General features: G+C 35.7%; 7 protein-coding genes across 7 annotated transcripts; 5 read left to right on the forward strand and 2 right to left on the reverse strand.

Moving 5' to 3' along the window:
- Window positions 1-4,400: 4,400 nt before the first annotated feature.
- Window positions 4,401-5,035, forward strand: LOAG_04452 (hypothetical protein; the record flags this gene model as incomplete). The annotated part of the gene is made up of 3 exons (XM_003139989.1): window positions 4,401-4,536; window positions 4,624-4,866; window positions 4,893-5,035. 3 exons carry the CDS (start codon window positions 4,401-4,403, stop codon window positions 5,033-5,035), a joined length of 522 nt encoding a protein of 173 aa, XP_003140037.1.
- Window positions 5,036-6,272: 1,237 nt separating this feature from the next.
- On the forward strand, window positions 6,273-6,542 carry LOAG_04453 (hypothetical protein; the record flags this gene model as incomplete). Its single annotated transcript, XM_003139990.2, has 1 exon — window positions 6,273-6,542. One exon carries the CDS (start codon window positions 6,273-6,275, stop codon window positions 6,540-6,542), a length of 270 nt encoding a protein of 89 aa, XP_003140038.2.
- Window positions 6,543-9,529: 2,987 nt separating this feature from the next.
- Window positions 9,530-9,996, reverse strand: LOAG_04454 (hypothetical protein; the record flags this gene model as incomplete). Its single annotated transcript, XM_003139991.1, has 2 exons — window positions 9,530-9,760; window positions 9,823-9,996. The coding sequence occupies 2 exons, from the start codon at window positions 9,994-9,996 to the stop codon at window positions 9,530-9,532; spliced, it is 405 nt and encodes a 134-aa protein (XP_003140039.1).
- A 3,231-nt stretch (window positions 9,997-13,227) lies between these two features.
- LOAG_04455 (hypothetical protein) lies at window positions 13,228-13,890 on the forward strand (the record flags this gene model as incomplete). Its single annotated transcript, XM_003139992.1, has 2 exons — window positions 13,228-13,467; window positions 13,828-13,890. The coding sequence occupies 2 exons, from the start codon at window positions 13,228-13,230 to the stop codon at window positions 13,888-13,890; spliced, it is 303 nt and encodes a 100-aa protein (XP_003140040.1).
- Window positions 13,891-14,390: 500 nt separating this feature from the next.
- Window positions 14,391-14,763, reverse strand: LOAG_04456 (hypothetical protein; the record flags this gene model as incomplete). Its single annotated transcript, XM_003139993.1, has 2 exons — window positions 14,391-14,604; window positions 14,660-14,763. 2 exons carry the CDS (start codon window positions 14,761-14,763, stop codon window positions 14,391-14,393), a joined length of 318 nt encoding a protein of 105 aa, XP_003140041.1.
- Window positions 14,764-17,761: 2,998 nt separating this feature from the next.
- LOAG_04457 (hypothetical protein) lies at window positions 17,762-19,028 on the forward strand (the record flags this gene model as incomplete). Its single annotated transcript, XM_003139994.1, has 3 exons — window positions 17,762-17,781; window positions 18,586-18,808; window positions 18,975-19,028. The coding sequence occupies 3 exons, from the start codon at window positions 17,762-17,764 to the stop codon at window positions 19,026-19,028; spliced, it is 297 nt and encodes a 98-aa protein (XP_003140042.1).
- A 1,386-nt stretch (window positions 19,029-20,414) lies between these two features.
- LOAG_17008 (hypothetical protein) lies at window positions 20,415-20,639 on the forward strand (the record flags this gene model as incomplete). Its single annotated transcript, XM_020449667.1, has 2 exons — window positions 20,415-20,455; window positions 20,483-20,639. The coding sequence occupies 2 exons, from the start codon at window positions 20,415-20,417 to the stop codon at window positions 20,637-20,639; spliced, it is 198 nt and encodes a 65-aa protein (XP_020306755.1).
- Between the last annotated feature and the right edge of the window lie 3,461 nt (window positions 20,640-24,100).

Below are 24,100 nucleotides of genomic sequence, written 5' to 3' on the forward strand. Positions count from 1 at the left end.
ACAAAGGCGAAAATTTAGAAAAATTTATACGAATAAAATAACAAGATGAAAATTCAATTTCTGTTTAGAAGAGAAACATAAAATTATTAAAATTACAACAAAACATATCGTTGCACACCCAACGGATGAATGGTATGGGAGATTATCATGAGAAATTACGAAAAATAATTATTTGTCAGTCCCTTCAGTTATTAAAAATCGATAATTGAAATGAACTGAATGAAATATTTGAATAGAGCAATTCGTTTTATTGACAAAAACATTCAGTCGTACAAATTACCATTCTAAGAAAAAAAGAAGGGATCAATGGAAATACATGTGGATCAATGCATATTTTCAGTGAAAAAGAATGCACAGTGTTCAATGTTCATCTGTTGTTAGGTCAGAGGTCATATGCTTATGATATCTCGAAATCTAAATTACACAGCAAAATGAAACTTGCCTACTGAAAAATGGATTAAGATCAACTGGGTTATTCATAGGTGCTCAATGAAGCATTAAATTGTGATCGTTCTCAAATATCTTCTATTCTTAACATGATAAAGTAATCCATTGAAATAATATTACATCGTCATTTTAAAGATAACGAAAAATCCTTGTCAATAGGATACAAATCCAAAAATAAAAAATTTTCAAGAATTTCTCAGGATAATTAATAACATTAGATTTCTAGAATTTCTGGAAGCAATCATTTCACGACTAATTCTATTCAGTAAATCTAACATACTAAAATCAAAGATTTGAATCGATCAAAAAATTGATAAATTAACATAGGGATTAGAAATCGAAAACTATAATAAGCCTAAGATGGCATTTTAAAACTCTCACTCTCCAAAAACTTTTTTCCTGTTAATTTTATGATGACTTAAAGCACAAATGTTGTGTAGAATTTGGAGTAAATCTGGTAAATAATACCAAATGAAGCAGATAAAAAGATCGAATTTTGTAATACTTTGAATTAATTTGTGAGAATTCGTTTTTCCTTTCTTTACCTTATTTCATATTTTCCACTCTTCAACAGCTCCATACTTACCATACTTCTTTTACCTTTTCTTCGTGGAACTCTTAGCTGTATCGCTTTTTCAGCTTGAAATGACGAAACGGTATTAAGAGTTACGATGCATCACATTCAAATCTTCCTGAAAAACTTTTGATCAACAACATATCTTAACTTGGTCTCAAATTCACTTCAAACTCCATCGTCTTCCCTTTTTATACAAACCACCTATATACCGTCCATTCATCCAACAGATCATCGGGTCACAGTGCTGGGACGGTGCCAAAGTTTTCTCCGAGACAAAGAAGCCATTCATGGCTAAAAGCGGTCATTCTCAATATCAAAAAGAATGAAATATGTATGATGGAAGAAGGCAGATGTTCTCAATGACCGCCTTCTGAGAGAAAGAAAATGTACTTAGCAGTTTATTTCATTCGTCATACGAACGAGAAAAAGGAGAAATGGATAACGAAGGAAAATGACATTCGTACTGAACGAGTAACAGGCACATTTCCTTCCAATCATCTCTCACCCATTAAAGAATATTAGAAACAGGCAAAAGTACGCAATAGAGGCACTTTCGAATCACAACAATAAAGTTGTGGGAGTGAAAAAAAAAAATGCATCGAGAATTCGGGAAATACTTCACCTAAAGACAGTACGTGGTGTAACATAACTGTCCACATTTGTTGTCACTACTTTTGTTAAATTTTGAAATCAAACAGACTTTGAGGGAAATATTGATACCAAGTTAAAAGGTTTAAGAGCAATGAAGTTGAAAAATTTGTTGCAAAATATAGATAGTAAAGGTTAATGGCCCAAATATTTAAGAAATAGCAGAAAAATCACTTTGTTGCCTGTCCTCTTTCTCTTCTTCTATTTGCTCTCCTCAATATTGTGCAATTTAGAATTTATTTTTTGATGAATTAAATCGTTCACAATTCCTTTTTGCTCAAAAAAAAAAAAAATTGAAAAACACGATGAGACATTAATTTACTACAATTTTTCCTTTAAGCTTCTTGAATAATTCATTTTGCCCGAATAGATTTCAAGTGGCATATTGTGCCAAACGGCTGTCACTGCTGAGTAGATAAGGGAAAACTCGGGAGAAATGAGGTGAAGAAAACGAAGGAAATGGATGACCTCGACCTTGATAAGAGTAAATTGTGAGTGCTTTGAGAATGAATAGCGGGAATTTCGTAACATATCGCGGATTAGTCACAAATGATTAACAAATGTTTGAAGAAAAAAAAAAATAGAATTTTGAATCGATCAAATAAACTTCAACCGAAACCGTCCCATTCCCATATATTCCGCAAAAAAAGAATTATTCCGTACAAACTACCCATTACAAGGTCAAATATTAGCAAGTAGGCGGTAATAGACAATGGAACCAAAAGCGATTTCTCACATACCACAGAGTAAGTTTTTTTTCAACAATTTATTATCTACACTTCATAAAACAACTGAAAGTTGTCCCTACGACAATAGTAACCAACTGAAGCACTTTCCGCTCCATATTTCCTCGTACTTCAGTGATTCACTAAATGCGCATAATATAGTCTTTAGTTCAAGCTTTATAACTGTTACAATAACTGTGATTATTCCTTATCACAACTGCGCATGTTTCCTTTCGATTTTGCTGTGACAGAAATGTGACAGGGAAATATTTCTAAATTATTTGTAGTAAGAGGTAACTGCCTTGATCATAAATCAACACTTACCGAATACTCCGAAATCTTGCGTGAACTTAACCAGTTTAATGGATTTCATTACCAGTTTCCCGAAAAATTATCACTTCACAGTGAAATCTGTCAAAAAATGCAACTGAAATATCTACGAAACCGACCCAACCATTACTTTTAACCATAAAATGTTTTATTCAGACCTAACATCTCTTTAAATGATTTCACATTTCTCTCCTTTCTTCTCATCCTCATATCCGAGCAGTTGCTGATTGAAAAGAAAGCTGAATTTGGAATTTCTCACAAACACTGTCGTGTACTGAGGACAATCAATTCAGTTCACTAACAGTTCAATAACATTGGGGAAATGAAATTAAATATCCTTCCAAAATCATTTCCAGAACATACAAATGTAAACAGCATAAGGTCGTGCTTCGAGTGCTGCAATATTTCAATTTACCCAGATACTTGGATCACGTACGTCCTCTTATATGAATGATTTGAAATTGACGTTGGTTCTGAAAGAAGTTCTCAGTTGATATTAAAATACTGCTACATCTGATGTATTTTCCACCAGCTCACCAGAAGCCCTTCCATGTCTGACACAAATATAATATGATGCTATGATTTCAACATTTGCAATTGAAAAGTGATAAAATGCGCAACCCAACACAATGCATTTTACCCGCGGATATATTTCATAAATGTTCACTTTCGAAAAAGTCTTGAAAGGAAGATATCCTCTTTAAGACACATAAGAATAACTGAAGATGCCTTGTATTTAAATAAATAATTTAAATTAGACAATCGAGTTTAGCAGTATTAATAATTGGAATGATAAATATCTTTTGATGTTGTCACAATCAAGGGATGCTCGTTTACAATAGAAACTGTCACGATAATATATGAAAGGTACAAATCTTCCATTGAACTGTTTCATTCAAACAAATTAGCAATTTATTTTTTCAATTCCCTCCAATTTCTGTACAATTTAAGAAGCGTAAGTCGTCCGACCAAAAATAGTGAGGTAGATTGATCTACTTGAAAGATGCAGAATTCAAAGAAAATTCTACCGTTCTGAAACAACTGCTTCGTTACAAAAGCCATATGAGTATATTTGACCAGCCGATGTGCAACTTTTTAAATTTCGAAAAAATGAAAGGAAAGAAATGAAAATTAATTTTTCATACCTGAAACAATTTTCGATCGAAATTGAAATTACTTAGTTATGAATCTGAATTTTGAACAGCAAATGATGTAAGAGCAAAAACTAGTTTCCAGAGAAATAGAAGTAGAAATTGGACAGTGAGAGGAAAACGTAAGAAGAAATGAACAAAAGGTGAAGGGGAGAGATTTAATTAAGGTAACTGAAGGTAAGAACCACATCAGCAATCTACAAAATGCGCTCCATTTATTCGTGGATATTCTCATTACCACCATTATGAGAGAAATTATTAATGTGAAATGTATACTGCTAGAAAGGGGAATAGAATAGAATATATCGGTGAATTACGGTAAAGCAGCAACAGCCTGTACTTCTTTCCTCCATCTTCTTGTTCACATTTTACAATGCTCTAAAATTAATATTAGCAATAATTTGAAATTTATCAGTTTTTTTATAATACAATAATATAATTTTTTTATAATTTTCTATAATTTATATTTACGTTATCACAAAGTGAATGTTCATTTTGTGTCCACTTGGTATAAATTGAAGGATGAAGTGCAAAAGGGAGAGGAAGGAGCAAAGTTTAAAAACATTTGAAACAGCAGGTCTCTGTGATGATAGCTTAACCAAATGTTACCATTTAGGTTCCTCAAAAAATGACATTGTACTTCAAATTGGTTTTACAGGTGAATAAAACATCACTGAATGCGTTTATCATTGATTGGAACAGCAGCTGAGCTGAAGTGGATAGGTCAACTGTCATGACAATGTAGGTAAGAAAGGTTATAAGGTCACAAGGAGGTCACAAGTTATCGGATCAACCGACAAAATAATCGATAGTACTGAGAAAAGAAACTGCGTTAAAATATCAGCAAAAATTAATAACGTTATTGGAGAATATGGTTGTTCAATATATGGAAAAAAAGGAAGGAAATTACTAACACAAAGTATTAGGTCCTTGGAGTGGTGCGCGACAACCAATCAATTTAATAGCGTAAAAAAAACAACAACGAAAGGTCAGAGGTTACAACTAGTGCTCCAGATGTTGCTCCTCCAGCATTAGTGGTAACTCTTGTTGTTGTTATTGCTGTAATCAATTATCTGCCACAAGACACTTTAAACAGTGCGTTAAAAGTGTATATTGGCTTATATGTTCATGAGTGGGGATCGATGTCTCAGGAATGAAACACCACAGGTTACTCTTTCCTCGGAAATTTTCACATTCCGCGAAAAATTAAACTACTCCCTTTGTATTGGAACAATTTCAAACAATTCGAGCTTTTAACCATCCAAAAAGGATTCTTTCACTTTAATTACAACCCATACAAATTTTTGAAAAAAAAAACGCTTAAAATTTAGTTTTATCCTAAAAAATCAAAATTTTCTAGAATAATATCAGTTTTTCGAAGAAGGAAGTTTTAGTATCGCAACGTCATGAAAATTGAAAATAAGGACCTGTGAATTAATTGGGATGAATAAATCGATCTGGTGGTATAAGAAGTGTCTATGAATGTATGTTAGTGAATGATTAACGGATAAAATGACAAAATCTCTTCAGCGATACTATCAAGGGCGATGAAATATGAATTGTAGTGAAAACCATAAGTAAAAATAAAAACTGGCCTTCAGTTTGTAAGGAATACCAGTGAAATCATAATAAACTGAACCTGTTCCTAAACCTCACAGAGAAAATAGTTGCACCTGTATCCCACAGACGCAATATGACATGTTCCATTTACGATCTGTCGATGACATCCTAATCCAGTGCAGCCTTTCTCAGTAAAATCAGGTTCTTACTTCCTTTTGATCACACCACGTAAAAAATTTTAACTTGAAGTTCAGTTATAGAGTCTGTTTAGTTAGATCTGAAGTTCTCTCTCTCCATTCAATGATATATTAATCTTTCACTGATCAAATTTCTACTGTGCCCTTAAATTTTTTAATTCCATTTTAGCATCCAAGCAATAATTCATCAATTTTGGCCTGTTCAATTCCAATAAAATTTCCATTTTGTTTTATCAGGGCTAGCTCTGTCGTAAAATGTCTCTGTTGCATGTGTAAAATAAAATTTTCCAAATGGAAGAATGCTAAGATGATGGGTGCAATGGGTCTCTCTCACCCTCTCAGATTACATCATTTCTCATCGAACGATAACCGAAAAATTCATTTTCACTACTGAATTGAGGAGGGATCATAAACGCGATTTATTGTTAGTTTCAGGTGACGAAGTAAAACATCTCATTGATCAAAGCGCTTTTGCATCATATTGGCATGAAATAGAAGCTAAAAGAAGAATTGAACTATAATGAAATGATAATTGCAATTGTAATTCCATGTTTTCGCTTTGCTATTACGGTGGAAGTTTGTGGCTCATTGAGATAATATTCATGCAAGAGGAAGGAATCAAGTCTTAGCCTTGCCGATGTTTACAGCAAGTATCAGTTATTACGCAGCCATGCAACAAGATGATGCCAACGAAACACAATCCATGCCGATCGTCGCAGCTATTCAAAGCTCTTTTATTGCTTATAATCATTTGCTGCTATTCCCAATGGCTTTAATGGCTTTTTCGTTGAACATATCCGGCTTACACTATTGGCCACTTCTCTCAAATAAAGATTCTGGAAAAGGTGTCACCCATTTTGCTTATGGAAAGAATCTAGCCAAGGTAAAGAGTGAAAGTTTGGGCTGAAGTTTATGAGCAATTCTTTTAATTCTTCCTGTAAATGCGCATATGTTCGCTTTTGATTCCCCCGTCTCGTAACCGCCCGGGATTCGTTCTTTATCAGCACAAGGAAAGCAATGTCGCAGCAATGTTGATCTGTGCTCCCTGTTCGTTTCACAGTTAAATTCATTTTCTTTTCTTTTCACATTAATCAATTCATATTATACATTTTATCATATCATATCTACTGGCAAATGATACGAATTTTAATACACTTTGTCGTTGTTCTTTTTCTGTACGACTTTATAATTCCATGCTTTTATCGTTGCATTTACGCTATTTCAGCTTTATGGGATTTATTTACTCTCCTATTCCGGCTTATTTAAATATTGTCCAGAAGGCCAGAAAAATCTGAAACGTTTTAGAAACTTGCATTCCTTGTCGTATCTTTGAGATTGATGGCAGAAATCTGTTTCATTTGGTACCTGACGTTATGATAACCGAGTTTCATTTGATTTCGATAATTGTTTCTTGACATTGGTTTTGCATAGACCATTTGATGACTACCCTTAATTTTCTTAATATTAAATGTGAAAGGTAAATGCGAATGTCACATGCATGTGTCGTCAAATATTGTTGTAGTGTAATGAATCATAGCCCTGATGCCCAACTTCGGATTCCTAAACAGGAATCCGAAATAAATCTTTCATACTGGAATAATGAATTAAATGACCAAAGCTAACTATGGAGTGCTTAAATGTCAAAGACTTGACAATATAGCCCCTGATGGCAGACTATTTGCCAATGTTGTGTCATTAACTTTTGATAGCAAGAAGTAACCATATTTAAGCTGTAAATATTCGATTTTAACGCTATGAAAAGCAGGAATTGGTGATAAACAAAACTTAACTACTTCAGGACGACAACAGGATGAATATAAGGTAACAAATGGAGATTATCATGATGGTACCACTTTGTCGGTGTGCAGATGTACCTGCCCGTAGAAGTACGAGATAGTATCACTGAGGATTGCGAGGTCGATCCTTAATGTGCTCTGATACGTGTCTGCTACAACGACATCAAAAATAAGCTCATCGAAAAAAACGAAGAAGGAGAAAACTGGTTTCTATAAATTAGGACGTATGTGAAAAGAGCAGAAGCCTTTTAATGTGGAAAAAAGGTGCAACTACACTAGCTCAATGTAACAAGTTTGGCTTAGGCCAAGTAAGCAAGCAAGGCCACATGAAAGGCCGAATGTAGCTGCTCTGTTCTGTTACAGAGAGAGATCAAAAATACCGCAATCTGTGGATTGAGAAAGACAAGAAGTAAATAACCGCATAGGCATTCGCCGATCCAGACATTAGTAGACTCAACGGCCTATGATCTCATCTCATCTCGCTTTTCTATCGTATCCGCAGCAGTATCATGTGGTTATGGAAATGGCTTTATGAAAAATGTACGTGAAATGATGGGAATAAAGTTTAAACATCTTTATTTGCGTATTTCTAATAACACTTAGAGATGATTAGAATATGAAGCAGAGAGTTATTCATACCACTTCCAAGTCGATTTGCTAATTTGGAATGAAACGATTACAGTTCACTTATATCACAATTAATCCACAACAATACTACCTGAAATCATATCAGCCAGACTACCTAATAATTTGCAGACAATATAATCAAACTGAGAGCACTATTTTGTTAAAACATGATCCTAATTCAAATGAGCCATAAATAAAACTTACTCTACTAATCCTTAATCCGCGCTTTTCGAGTATATTTCAGGGTTATAATCTTCTAATGACCATTTCACCTCTTAGTCGAATTTTCTCAGCGAATATGACTGTGATGTTATAAGCCAGTATTTCACGAGATAAATGCTTCTATGTAGCATTGAAGTGATTCATATTTGAAAGGAATCATGTGACTTCGTTTGGACGAATTATCTAACAACAATAAAGAGCCAAGCTATAAAGCAATAGCCAACGGGCTGTTTCCTAAATGGAACAAAGGCTTTGATTTTATTAGGAAATTTTATGCCAAAAAGCTATAATCTTTGTTTTGGTTGTAGTTTATTGGAGAATTTAACTACAATTTTCGGAACAGTGCACTCACTCTCAACGACATTATTTGTTGCGCTCCCCGAAAAATGGCATTTTAAATGACAGGCGCTCTTCTCATCGCTTTTTTTTTTCATTTTCATTTTCAAGAAGAAGAGGAATGTAGTGCCATGTTTGGAATTGTAATGGCTAATTCTGCATTAACCACAACAACTATTTACTGCATTCAGTTAGTGATGAATCAAAATTTTATTCGTAATTGTATGTCGAATTTTTCTCGTTTTTTTTTGTGACTACTTGAATTATTTGCAGTTGTTTCAATGATGGTGCTGTGGTAATGATGTTAAAGATGGAAAAGTTTACCAATGGAATCCATTGGAGAGAGTGACTGAAAGAGGAAAGAGAAGGAAATGTATCGAGCTATTTCACTTGATGATCCGTTCCCTTTTGAGAATATTTCATTTCTTTTTTATAACTGCTTAATCACCAGTTTTTGTTAACTGTTAAGAAAAAAAAAACTGAGGCGACTTTAAATGGATGCATCGTCCACTTTTCTTTTTTGGTGAAGGCAATAAGTGAACATATGAATTTACAAACTTTTAGCATTATTCACTTTGCTTTCACCCTTATGACACTCGACTTAATATCCTGATGAAGACACAAAAATGTTAGATACTGGGAAACAATTAGCAAATTAAAAGCACTGCCACGGATTGTTTAGATCCTCTGAAGCACTTCACAAAATAAACTAAACAAAGTGTTCTGAGAGTTCCCGATACGTTTAGCTGTGATTTCCCAATGCGTTGATTTGGAGGAATTGGAATGCAAGAGAGATTTATCAAAATGAATTCTCATCGTCTTGTTCGGATAGAAAAGAGCTAATAGCAGTTAATAAATGTTTCCTTTGGCGTTTTCATTTCATTCTGGTACAGTTACCGCCACTACCAGCAGTTCACGGCTTGTTTGTATCTCTCATTCGAGAATAAGATCGTCCCTCCCCTCCTCTCCACTTCCACCCGTCACTGTTGACCATTGCAGTTGTGTGTTTTCGCCTAGCTGCATTATTTTTTGTCGGTTCATCTGTGTATGTATGTGTCTGTCTATGTCTGTGTGTATGTGTGTGTATGTATGTATCATAGTATGTCATTTTTGGTGGAATATTCTGCGACGAGCACAAGTGCAGCTGAATGAATGAAAGGGTCAGATGAGATTGAGGTTGTGAAGGAACAGCAAGTCTATCATCACCGATTTGTGTGACCTTCGTCCACTACTGCTCTTGGCTACAGTTGAAGTGGAACTTCTCCTCGGCGTCTTTTCTAATATTTTGTTAATAATAATATAGCAATGTTCTGCAACTAAACTGAATAACAATGCTTGATTCCGTGATATGTTCTTTATCACAATATCGTATGTAGACATTGTGTCAACAGCCAAATAAATCCATTACCAATTTTATGGTTCATATGTGCCAAGAAGACATCACTGGGCCCTATCGGATCAGCACTTCGACATCAGTTTCTTCATTATGTCTCATTTCAAGATAGCTTCCTCTTCATTAGCTTTTAGAATCGAAACTTACTTAGATTGTGATGGAGGAAATAAATCATTCTGCGAATGTTTCATTCCCAACTTTCCATTTAATTTAAGCACACAAATGAAATACACAAAAAGATATAATGGCTTAAGGCTATTAGAATTACCTCAAAAAAGAACAATTCTATTTGTTAGCATTTCAGTGGTATTTTTTTGCCTTCTCATGCTATTTTCTATTCTCTTTTTAATAAATTATCATTCTACAGTAATACTTGTTGATGTTATTACACTCTTTTGAATAATATAATATATATATTTTAAAATTCATCAAGATATTATAAGTTTTTTTCCTTTTTAAATTTCGATCTGTTGAACTTGACACAAATAATTGTATCGTTTTGTCACTAAAAATTTTGGTGTAAAGTGGACCTAATCAGCATAAGAGAGATATTCTATGCAAATTCCAACAGATGTTGAACAGCGTGTAATGCATAGAAACAATTAACCTCATCTATTTCAAAATTTTAAACTATGTAAATCTGTTCTACCATTCCGGATTGACTTCAATCTGTTGTGATTACATTCACTGCTATCCTTCTGGAAGAAATGGAAGTCCTATCCTGAAAAGCATCAAATACATTGTGAAGGATGAAAACCATTCCAGTACGTAGCTGTGATACCATCTTTGAGGACACATCAACTTCCAGTTGTTTACTCGTTGCTTCTTTAAGGTCTAAAATACAGACAATTAATTGCCGATATTTTCATGTGGTATTCGAACTTATATTAGTCAGCAGAAAGGTGTTTTATTAATACTCTAGAAATGATATTTCATCTTCCATGTCTTGCTAAACGTCTAATTAATATTCCAAAAAGAAAATATTTCTGTTACAACAAATATTTCAATAATAGAACCACCGACAGTCTTTAGATCTCTCACAACAGTTCAAAAAGAATCATTTTTCTAAATTCCACTTTATTCATAAATTTTCACATGACACATCCAATGACCCGTGTTGAAGCCTGATTGTCACCATTCATTCTATCAGCCACTATGTTTCTACCTGCAAGGACAGGATAGTATAAAAATTGATGAATAAAACGATAATGTTTGAAGTAGACACATTTCATTATTCAATAACAATACTCAGTAGTAGTAGTAACGAAAGCCTCTAATTTATGATAAACTTGTGCTGAAGTGTTCATCGGCGCACATATCCTACAATTTGTGATCCGCCCATTGTGAGCATTATCGCTTTGTACCATTAGTAAGAGCCTGCAAAATCCGGTAGAAATTAGGCTTCCTGTCTCAGACGTAGAGAGTTATATTATATTTTCAAATTGTTTGGTTCTATCCTATAGATGACCTTTGAATAATCTCACTTCTCTTATAGCTTATAACTTCTGTCCTTCGTTTCGCTTTTATTCACTTATTCAAAGACATTTAACATTTGTCACTGGCATGGACGATGAAGGGCTCAAGTGACCGTTTCAGCCAAACCTTGGTAATTCCGTAAATTTGTGAGGCATTCGCTTACTTTCAAATCAGCAAAATTATTATTAGTTCGACAACATGATAGCTTTTTTTCCTGTTCATCCGGAATTGTGACTCTCAATCAGTTGAACGGTCGATATGTTTTCAGGTATATCTTTTCTGTTGAAATCTTTTTTGAAATATTCGCATATTTTAAAACAGTTGCGTTTGTAGTGTATTCGGATTACTGTTCAAGAAATTACTTTGCATTCAATTATCTTCTCAGAAACTTATTTCTATAACATTTCTAAAAAACCATTTAGAGAGGTCCAACACACTGTTTGTGCTCATTGTCCTTGATGACAAAGCTTCCCATTGCGTAATATTTCGTAATATTTTATTTCCACTCGTTCCACCTCTATCCCCGTATGCATAGTGTCAGGATATGGCTCTGATCCCTTGTCAGATATCCGGTATCTAACATGACGTGATAATATGTTCCGGTTTACTTCTGCTCTTCAGGTAACTTCATTGCCATAACCTATGCCTGTCGAGCTGATCCTCTTTGAAAGCAGTTTTTCAGTAATTTGATTGCACTTTGTGCTCGTTAAATTTCGGAATGCTTGTTATTTCCTGAGTCTTTTATTCTGCTCCGCTTTTTGCTTTTTCACTTTTTTCTCCCATTATCTCGTTTGTATTATAATTTTTTTGCTTCTCGAAAAATTTCAATTCTTCTTATTGTCCTCCTTTTCCCGAACTTGCGGTCCTGCTGGTTTTCTAATTCCGTTTCTCACACTATTGCCATTTTGACCATATCGAATTGACCGCCAGTGATGTTATCACCTATATTGTCTTATCTGCATCATAATTATCATCGTCTTGGTATCATCATTGCCCATCATTGTGATTGTAGATGTCACAATCAGCGTAGTCCTCAAAGTTGAACCGTAGTATTTGAAAAAAACAACTTTCTAAATTTATGACGGTCGCACGGAAGCAAATTAACTCAAAAAGTAATTGATAAATTTTGACATGAACGATCCAAATAAGCTTTCAAATTAAAAAATGATTTGTTTCGAGAAGACATTTCTCAATAAGGAAATCCCCTTCTTTTTTTTTTTCATTTCATTTATTAAACAATTGTTATTGCGATTCTTGTCTTCTACATCGCCATCATCACAATCATTATAACTTCCTTGTCACAGGTTTAATTATCACTGAGTGTTATTATGGTCAACACTGTCATAATTATTATCACCAATGTTGTTTTCATTCCTCAGAAATAAGCCAAATTCCAGTAGACTGCTTATGAGCGCTAATGACAGCATCAGTGTGAATCCAAGCCTGAAGACCAATTCATTTTGATTTAAGCTATTTTAATGCTAACATTTGTCCTGATGGATAATGCTAGAACTTTGAACGCTTACCACTTCATACTAATACGTTGAAACGGGTTTTTCGAACATCTAGAATCTTCAAAAAAGCCGGTATTCGAACAATGAAATTTCCAGACATTCCGGAATATCTCATAGGTAAGGTAGGTAATTATTCTCGTAATTGCTCATCCCTCTCGAGAATCGATAAAAATTGGTTAGACTGGCGAAAAGCCTCATTTCTCACTTTTCCATGTTTTTACCAAGGTAATGATAACTCAATTAGATGCATATTTAACCTTAAAAGTGTGCTATCTCGTTTTTGATTTATCCTCACAATATGTTGTTGACAGTTTCCTCTTAGCCCCTCTCCATTCAATTCTTTTTCGCTCACTTTGTGAAAATGAAGAAGTCGTAGCACAACGTGCGAGGGGAGAAAAGGGGCACTGGAGATCAATTGAGGTAATGACTGCACCATTGTCACCAATGGAATCACTGTCACCAGCACTGGTTACTCATCTCCTAATAAGTCATTCATCTTTTAGTGCTTGCTTTTATTAGTAATTTTTCTAGGAAAATTAAGATTTGGTCATTCGTCTGCTTACAGAATGTCCTCGAAAAATATTCACAATTTTTATGCTTATTTCCGGATAACATTCGACTGTTTTCCAAATATGCGCCACAGTAACTGGAAGGGAGTGACCAGTTCCAGGATCACAATTTCATGATAGATTATAATCAGTGACCTGCCCTTCTATCATTACTCGTCTTCTAGAAGCTTATGCAGGCACAAGCATTTGAACTTTGTCCTTACTGTGACGCCGTGCTTCAACTTCTTTGTATTCAGAGAAATGTCATAGTTAAACTCAGGATGAGCTGGCTAATGATGACCTCTCATTCGCTAATTTGACCTCATTTAAACGACCATTCTAACAAAATCAATCTAACAGAGTTCGGATAAGGTGACATTGCCATTTCCTACATCTACTTATTCTTCATCTCTAGTTGTAAACGTCGAATGATAGATACGGCAACATCTTTTCTGCGCTCTGCAACATGCGCTTCAACTACAATATCTTAGAAGTACTGTCAAGAATGCATTTTTTTTTGAGGCCCTTTCTTTTTCAATTTCTTAAAATGAGAGTGAGAGATATGACGCTAGTTTGGCGGATTCCCTTGTGGTGACTTGTTAAGGTCACAAGATCGAAAACACAATACTTCAATAGCCAATAGACGAAGAATAGCCATAAGCTGAGCGCAAGCAGACCGAAGAGCAGAAGATTGTGCGAACAGTTATAGATGGATTTAACGGTTGGCGGTGACAACAGTGAGGACCGGTAGAAGAGCACATCGACAACGATGGCCCATTCTTTCCCCTTCCCTCGTTCCCTCTCTTCCTCTGTTTGATCGATCTGTTCAGATCGCTATCCAATTCATCTTTCCTCATCATATGTACCACCAATTGTGGGAGTGTTGTGAAGTGCTGAGTAGATGTTAGCGAAGAGAAGGGGTTGTTGTGGTGATGGTGATGGTGTTGGTGATGCGGAGCTTGTGGGGGGATAGGGTAGACCGTCACCGCTACCACAACCACTACCACCATTACTACTACGACAGTTTTGCTTGTTCCGATGATGGTGATAGGAATGACTGACCGTTCTGTTACTATCCTATCTCCGAAAAGTGGAAAAGAGCGGTGGTGTACCACACCCTATGTTCCGAGGTTGTTGGTCCCTTCTCATTTCTGTTCCTTCCTATTGAGTGAATTTCCAACTTTTTGACATATCCACCTCCCTCTCCTTTCTTCATAGATTTATTTCATTTTGTATATCGTCTTCTGTTAATGTAACAAATCACCGGGCCACTCAGACCAATCGTTACCATCGTGTCACCCTACTGCTATTGCTATTGCTATCACTGTTGCATTGAGGTGGCGCTAAAAATAGATTTGCATGAATTCCAATTTAATACTACAGTAGAGAAATACAGCGCCACCATTTTTGTATCCAAATAGGAAATAATTCTGGGTGTCAAAAGCACTAATGATCTTTTCGACTGCGAACTTTTGTATTCGTTGAAATTGGTGTTAATATGATGTTTGAGCTGTCACTACTGACATGCATCGTACATTATTTATTGATGATTGCAAGGTAATGCATAACGTGTTTCACGAAAAGTATGGAACTATAAATTTGTTGACATTGCACTGTCTAAGTACTAAGGAAAATTCTGCTATGAAAATGCCCAAATGCCGGTCCTAAACTACTGAAGTTTATAGCAGATGGGACGGAAGGGCGTGACAGCAGTTTTCAATATTTGTAATTTTCTTTTCTGCTTTTTTTTCCTCTATCCCATTCCTATATCTATCACTACATCGGTTTTAGTTTGCATTTCCATCGTTTATTGTGATCCCGGTGCACTCGTCGTAATCGCTACTCGATCAGTTGATGAGTCAGACAGTGGAGATGCTTTTTATTGACTGAATGGACCTGGAAACAAACCATCATATATTTATTCCTTCCTTCATGTTGTTTATTCCTCTCTAATTCATCTCAAATTCGATTTTACACCTGCCAGCCTTCTTTCATTCGGCGGTTGGAGTTTCTTTCTGTAGCTCTTCCTTCCTACAGCTTATTATCATCATTCTCACTAGTCAAATAACATGATTTCATTGTACTTCTTCCATCACACACTGTCTAGCTAAAGCTGGTTTCTGCCAGTTGCACTTATTTGTTTACACCTTCAGCTCACAAATAATGGGGAATATTGATATTCATCTGGTCACAGACATTTCATGCGTTTCTCATGTATAATTGTTCTGTTCTGGATACACTTGTCGCATTTGAAACTACTCTGAAGTGTATTAGTTGTGATCATCCAGCTAACCTGATGATAATTTCCATCATCGATCATTGACGGATGGATGGATGGATGTAAGCAGACCAATAAAGAGGAGAATAGGGCATCATATTGACATGGTAAATATGATGGTGATACAGTTGACGACGACTCCCATTGGAGAATATCATGTGTGAGATGAATGTAGTATTTCAGAAATGCATTTGTTTACTATTGAGTGTACTTGATGTGATGTTATGTGAGACGAATAGGGAAGTACAGAAGAGGAGGAGAGGTATGAGCTGCGCATATGTCGAGGGGATGAGCCGCCGGAGTGTAGCGAGCTTTTTTTTTTTCTCCTTTTCGGCATTTCCTGTCTTTCTCTTCCGAGAATAATCTCAAAAAATGGTTAAGGAGAGAAAAGAGACAGTAATTATTGCTGGCGAGAAATTTCAGCAACGGTAGTACTCTTCTGTAATTGCGATAGATAGTACGTCGTTGTCTTCCTGATAATGGCCATAGTGGTGAATAGAAATTAAGAAGCGCCTATGTGATTTATAAATCGTCATTGTCAACCGCAAACTTAGGTTTAGGGATGGACTTTGACAAGTGGATCTCTGCTTTTTAACACGGTAATTTTGGAGAGAGTTCTTAGCAACATTTATGTATAGCAAACTTTATGCAGCTGTCATCTATTCACAGTCTTCAAGGAGCTATGAGCCTTTCTTCCTAAAGGCTACCTATTGTTATTTATCCGGTCGACGGATCCTGAAAAGTAAATGGCGGGAGGGCGTCGAGGTCCGTTGAGGAACAATAAGGAAAGAGGGAGGAGTGCTCTCTCCCGTCCATCTATCTGTTGCTTGTGAACTCACATTTCATGTCTCCCGCACTTTGGTATTTTGGTATCAGTGCGCGATGATTTTCTCGTACTTGCACCCTCCCTTCCTTAATTTGAATTGAATTGATTTTAATGTGAAGATACGGAATGCTTCGCGTTCCACTGTTAACACACTCACCTCAAGCCTGAGTTAAATTCACCTTCTGCCATTCTCATTACACTTGGACAGTCAAATGGTGTATGTCTCATACCGAGAGAACGGTACTCGTCTACGTGAAGTTATTCAGCGTACATACACATTATTAAAAACGCATGCAGCAAAATGTTACAGTAGCATGTGGGCACAGTGAAGTATTGTACTACTTACCGATGTGGTCAATGTGGAAGTATCAATTTATTTTATTGATTATCTGAGATTAATTTAGGGTTAAATTTTTACGTATACTTAGATGTACTGCTAATGAAGGATGCCCTAAATGCAATGAGAGTTCCAGACAATTAGGGTACATTTTGACCCTCTAACTTTCACTTCAAACTTTTGACTCTCAAAAGTTTTTTGGAAGTCTATCTTGTAAAACTTGGTGCAGAATGCTGGAACCTCAAACAATTACCAATAATTTGTTCCATCCTTCAGTCATTGACAATATCAGCTATTTGAGAAATCTCCTGGTCTACTTTATTCTACAAATCTTCCTTGGATTAGTCATTAAAGAGGGAAGTTGGAAACAGGGAATACATGCCAAAAGTTTCGAGCAATGATGATCTTCAGTAGACATAATAGCGTGCAATAGCAGGATATCCGGAAGGTTGATTCTGTCCCTTGAATTGTTCGGTCATTTCTCGATGTTTTATACGGAATCACAAATCGCTGTTCATTGTTATTGAAATTTACAGCAGCATTTTGGAATAATTTTGTGTGGCGTACCTTTGTTTACCATTTTAACTATTTCACTAATCATAGTTTCTTCTACTTCATGTTTGACAAGAGTTTGGATTGGGTCCTCTCTTATCATTTCATTCATATCGTCTAGCTTTCATCATTTACAGCATACTTCAGTTAAGTTTTGGTATATTCGTGCTGGATTTCGTGAGTTCGTATTTCGAGAAAGAATCGAAGATCAAAGACTAGAAATGGGTATCATAAGTGCCATGTTAGCACTAGCATTAGTGTCTTGTAACCTAAGTAGAAATTACGATGGAAAAATGAGTTGGAACGGATGTGGTGCAGGTTTATTTGATCTATAAGAAATCTGCTGGACTTTACGATAGGTCACGTCACGTTGCGTATGCCTTCTTTTCACTGTGTCGATCGGGACAGGACTATTTTAAAAACTTCCAAACTTACATCCTTTCCTCTGTTTCAGACAGCTCTAGTAATGGCGAACAATCAACGCGACCCCTCCCATACTACTACCACTATTTTGCCCATTCCCTTCTAATATGCAAAATTGATCTCGTTTTTCATTTGGGACACTGATAAATTCGTATTCGTTTAATCCGGTTTCTTGGAGCGGAAAGCAGTTGCCGTATCATTTCCTTTTACACTCTTCTTCTGTTGGCATTAAGAGTTTCCTCCAATTTTCGACTTGGCCCAAAGGAAGAATTGGCCAGTGGAAGGATTTCATACAAAATTGAGAAATTACAAAGTAAAAGGAGGAGAGTGCTGTACTGGAAAGGAGACGGTTTCAAGCTACCACAGAAAGGTAATTGATTGATTTTGATTGTGATTGAATTTGTTGATTATGATTGAAATTTGTCTGATTGTGATTGAATTTGTTTCGCAATTCGGGCGGAATGTTTGAGTTTTGGTTGTAACATTTATATCAAATTAGAAGCTTAATTAAAGGTGTTCACAGAATAATTTGCAAATTTTGTACTGTTTTTTTGTTTATTGAAACATTAGAGCAAAAGAAAAGGAATAAATGAATAAAAGGATTGCTAAGAATTATTTTTAGATTTGTTGTCCACGCGAACAGATTACCAGAACATTTCCGGAAAGATCCAGATTGGGAAGCTTTGAAATTAAGCGAATATTTTCAAGGTAGGTTTGCATCTGCCCGTGTTGAGCTTGCTCTTATCAGCAGCATTTGTCGATATGTGGTTGGTGACAGGGGATGCGGACTTTGTTGTGTGCCACTGTTTTGTGCACAGCAGTTTGCTTCGAATTCGAGGAGACAGGTATTGTAGAAACTGATTTGCCTATGATCGGTAACCTGTAATATCCTTCTGGAAGCAATGGTTGGAGATTATTTTGGCGCAAAATTTTTCGAGTATTCGTAATGTTCTCTTTTTTCGCATTCTCTAGTAAAAAATATTGGTCTTTTTCCTTTTTCTGGTAATTCAGGCTAAAGCCGATTTTGACATTAGATCCTTGTATTTGATGGAGATCGAACCGTAGAACTAAAGGAACTGGGAAATGCAGAACAATGAGTTGGGATGGTCGAGTAGTAGCTTCATAAGTTCCGAGGAATATCATAGTAAGGTTTCCCAACAGCTTACGGAAGAGTCAGTTTTAGGAGAAAAAGAGGGAAGGAGAAAGAGAGAGGGTTAAATCACGAAATAAATCACTTATAGAGAGCAATCAATCAGGAAATAATAAATCATTGAATTATTTATTACTTTCTTCTTAAAAAGAATGCTTCTTAATGTTGAAAAGAAATGAGATGAGATGAATGATCAGTTGGAATTGCTGGTGACGATATTAGTATATGTTATGCAGTGTGACACGAATGTATTGATGTCACTCTGTTAGGTGTACGAATCGTTTCTCTACAAATGCTACAAATGCTTAGTACTTGTAGTAATAGCTGCAAACTCTGTTAAAAATGAATTTCGTTGTGATTTTTGAACTCTTCGTTAAGTTTATCATTATGGCTCTCCAAAGAGAATGGAATCAAGAACTGAAACAGATATATGGATGAAATGAGACAGTGCTTTGACGTTTTAATTTCAACACATGTAACAGTGACGTCAGTCTCTGTTGAAAATGAATGAGTCAATTTTTTGGGTAGCTATAAGAGCATAGATTTTTGATGATAAGATGACATCGACCGAATGATAACTTAAATGATCAGTGTGGTGGAGAGTTAGGTTGCTTTGTTTCTCATTTATTGATATCGAATTTGATATTCAAAGAATTTGCCAATAACAACAGTGATCAATAGAAGATCAGAATAAAGCATTTTCTTCCCAAGAAAGTTTCACAATCATTGGTATTATAAGAATGTACCAATTGTACCAATTGCTGAGAGCGTTAAACGACTGTATGTATATTAATACTGTCGTGGCGCACTTGAGTGGAACAATTAGTGGCGGACTGTTGTGCTAGTTGGTGACAACAGTGGGACGGTTCTTTTTTTTCTAGCACAAAAACTTTTAATTGCCACAAGACTGAGCATGTTAATCTTTGCTTTGCTTTCTTGCAGAGGTTGGTGCTGGAAAAGGAATGAATACCTAATAACTTGAAATAAGCTTGGCTACAGATTTTGGGTGAAGTGTCGCTTCAGCAATTTGTTAATTGGTGAAACGTGCAAATTTTCATGGGATTCATTAGCTATACTCTGGGGCTGACTAGTCCAAGGATCATATGGCCAAGTCAACAGCAATCCTCCTAGCGCCTAAGGATGGTTGACTTCCTTTAGGTTTAGCGAGATGAATTAGCTTCATAGAAGCAATCTTCACAGCTTAAATGGAAAGTGAGTTGTAGTAAGCCTTTTAAATGAGCTTCAAGAAAAGCTTAAGCTTTATTCGGGCAGGTGAAGAGATAAACAAATGAACGTATGAAATGCGTTATGGAGATAAAAACGGAGTAGTGTCGTCTGTTAGGTGGTTATGGTGATGCTGGTGGTGTAGTGCTGATGCCGATAATGATGATGATGATGACGGTGATGGTGGCGATGTTGACGACGTGGTAGTGATGGTTGTTGATGGCGATAGTTTTGGCCTTCCTGAACGTTTTGATATGAGAAAAATGAATCGATTTCGGTGGGTAACGAAGAAAAGAAAATAAATAAATGTAAAGAATAGGAGATAGGCAGAGATTGAGGAAATAGCCGCCTAACATTCCCTCCGTCTGTCCTCCACTATTAAAGTTTTTTTTTCTTTCATTCGGTTAAGTAAAGAAAAAAACCGAAAATTTTTGTGAAGAATTTCAGTTTTTCTATTGGCAAAAATGCAGAAAGAAAGGTGGGGGGGGGGTGGGGGGGAGAGAAGAGTAGACATATAATCCCTCTGTGTTGGTTGAGTGCTTCTTTCAAACGATATTTGTTCCTGAAATTTTGTTTGCTTTTTTTTTTTTTGAGTGGAATCAAATATTTTGCAGACTTTTGATTTGCTAACGTCAAGCACCTTTCTATGATTTCACACAGATAACGAAAAGGGCGCTTCACTGCACGAAACCTTTATGCTATAAATTATGCAGGAAATGTGCACTTCCTTTATTCTATACTGCATGCATGTTGCGTGATCCTTCTTAAATCCTCACTAGGATACAACTTCTATAAAACAAGATTTTGTTACATTTTCAAATCAGCATCCTCTCTTCCATTTATACTGATGGTATGCCTTAGTCTTTATTGTTGTTACTCAAAAGATCTTTTCCATGAAATGTTATCGACATTGTTGAAAATGCGAGTTTTTCTTATCAAAAAAAGTTTCTTTTTTTTGACGAGAATTTATAAAACTTATTAGATATTTATCTTTTGAGTGAGGCCTCTTCCATTAATTCTACCCTAATTCTGAAGCAATTTCTTCCCTACTTGATAAGGATTCTAAATCCATGTCTGATGGCTGTTTCGTTCCAGTAGATACGAAAAGGTTTATTAAGGTTCTCTAGACTTCATTTACTGCAATTAGTATTGTAATCAGCGAACTAATGCAGTTACTTTTGTTCATTTCATCTTGCTATCACTGATAAATCAATCAGTTATTGTCAAGACGACCAATTGGTGTGTATTAGGGAAATGTGCCCTTTGTATTGGACAAATATGAGATAAGGTGGAAGTTGGGCAAATGATTGTAACGCTAAAAAGGAGTAGGAAGAGGTATTGCAATTAATTCGATTAGATTGTTTTGAAACTTACGTCAACGGCCACAGAAACACATTGCTTTCTGAAGCATTTTAGTGCTCTTTCCTCCATGAAAGGAATTTTTATTTTTGACAACTTGGATGTTACTACCACTACTGCTAGTTTTGAAATTTTTGGAGACATAATCATACTCCGGACTTTTTCATCGCTTTCAGAAGTGAATTGTGTTTCGAAATAATATGACTAAGGCTTCCGAAAGAAGCAGTAAATGGCATTAGCAGTAGCAGTTATCATATGGGTATGTAAGAAGGTATGTAGAAACGAGGTCATTCAACATGTAATTGTCACAGCGAGGACATCCTCTTTTGCATACATGTCAGGTTGGACCTTTATCTGATCGATGAGCACGATGAGGACTAAAAATAAAGGCTGCACGAAAAATGCAACAGAATTGTTAATTTTACGAAATCTTTCAAACTTGTCCCTTTTGATTAAATCAAACACTGCTTAATGTATGTCAACAAACAACACAGGTTAAAGCGCATTTTCCGGCCAGGTAAAGTTTCCAGTTTATGCTCTTCTGATATTATGTGATTGGTCCAGAAACATGGAAATGTTGGTGGTGCACAATCATTTCCCTTCCAAAGACATCCCCTCATTAATATGTCCTTAGCCATTACTAACTGAATTTTATTCCGTGTCTAACTATGGATACACGTGACAGTGCGTTACAAGACACTCTTACCATTAATTAAATGATTCATTCAACATCTTAAGAAGTAGTGAAGGACTGTATATCGATTCTGTTCTTTTTGTATAGACTATTTTTGTATAGACTATTTGACGCTGGTTATGCATCAATCAATAAGTCTCTTTTCAATCATTTTACCGTTTTCGAAGATGACAACAGACTTCTATAACATCTCTGATGAGCAAAACACTAACACCTCTTGTCACGATCGAATTACTCTTATATTCCCAACACTTCAACCGTTTTACCCAAGTATAAAATATTCCAGATCGTGTATTGTTGAGCTGCCGAACTTCTAGTCCACTTTTCCTTTAAGTGATTTTCCATGAAACCGGACGTTAAAAAAATATTAAATTCCATCTGTGGATTCATGTTTAGGAAAATAAAACTGCCGTTCAAATATTCCCGGTGAAGCTGGATACTTAACACTGATGGAAGTCATATCAGTCGATAAACTAGATCGAAGGAATGAATACTTTATGGAATGAAATAGCAATTGTACATAAACGACTCTACATTGACCTCTCAGAAATTGTATTATTACTGCTATCAGCATGATATATGATGCTTATTTTCTGGCTCTTTTTAAATGGGCTGATGGAGCTTTCATTCCCTAGCATTTCTTTTTCTTGCTATAAAACTTTTGATTGGTAATAGTCGGTAGCTCGATTGAAGTCCTTTCTTTTCATGGTGAGTAATGGTTTAATGTCGTTTTCGTGTTACTTTGTTATGGGTGGAATTTTTCTCCTACTTTTCATCCACTAAATGTAATAGCCACGAAATGCATGCGCCATGCGCTCATGTATGTGTGTGTGTGTGTATGTGTATGTGTTTGGATGTGCTAGGAGAATTGAATCGACTTTTTAAACTTCCCGCAGTATTCTATGAACAGAATGCAGTTTTACATTGACGGAAGGGGAAAGTGAGAGTCACTTTCTTCACTTTTGATGTTTTTCCAACTGCATCATGGCCAGAATTTAACATTTCGTTCTTCAAATTTTTATTTTTGTTATCCGTAAAGGTCACGAAATTTTTGCAAGCATAAGACAGAGAGATTGAAGAATTCTTAGGTCTTACTGCTTTATGCTTCTTTCTAATGTAGTTCACAGGTGTCATAATGTTAGCATCTGAAATGTCACTCGGACAAAAAGCGAGAATCGAACCTTTCATGTTTGTTTTGTAAAATATTTCTTGTTTAGTTCCTGCACCATCAGTTCCATTGCAGGTATTCTGACCTAATTGTTATTTGAGAATAATCTGAAGCAAAATTTGCCGACTCTTATTGACATTTGTCATCACAAGCAGTCAGTTACAATTGTCTACCAATTGAGGATGTGGTATGTCTCTCCAGTTATATTGATATTTCCATTGTTCATAGTAATGCAGTATAGCTTTATTATATGCATTTGAAGTTAATATAATGAAGAGTAAGAGGTAGGGAATCATTATTGGTTTGTTGGAAAGGAGGAGAATTGTGGTAATGCTAAATGCTAAATGCTAACTAGTGCCACCACTAATAATGCTGGTGCTACTATTGCTCTTGTCCCGTTGCTACTAACTCTCTAAACCAAAGCTTATAAAAGGGCTTCAAAAGCTTCATCGAACATTCAAGATGCAGTAGAAAGCAAAAGAGGTTTCGGACTGCTCCTTTCGAGACGACACACACACACACACACACACACACACACACAA

The sequence above is a fragment of the Loa loa genome, assembly GCF_000183805.2.
Source record: "Loa loa unplaced genomic scaffold supercont3.34, whole genome shotgun sequence".
NCBI classification, from domain to species: domain Eukaryota; kingdom Metazoa; phylum Nematoda; class Chromadorea; order Rhabditida; family Onchocercidae; genus Loa; species Loa loa.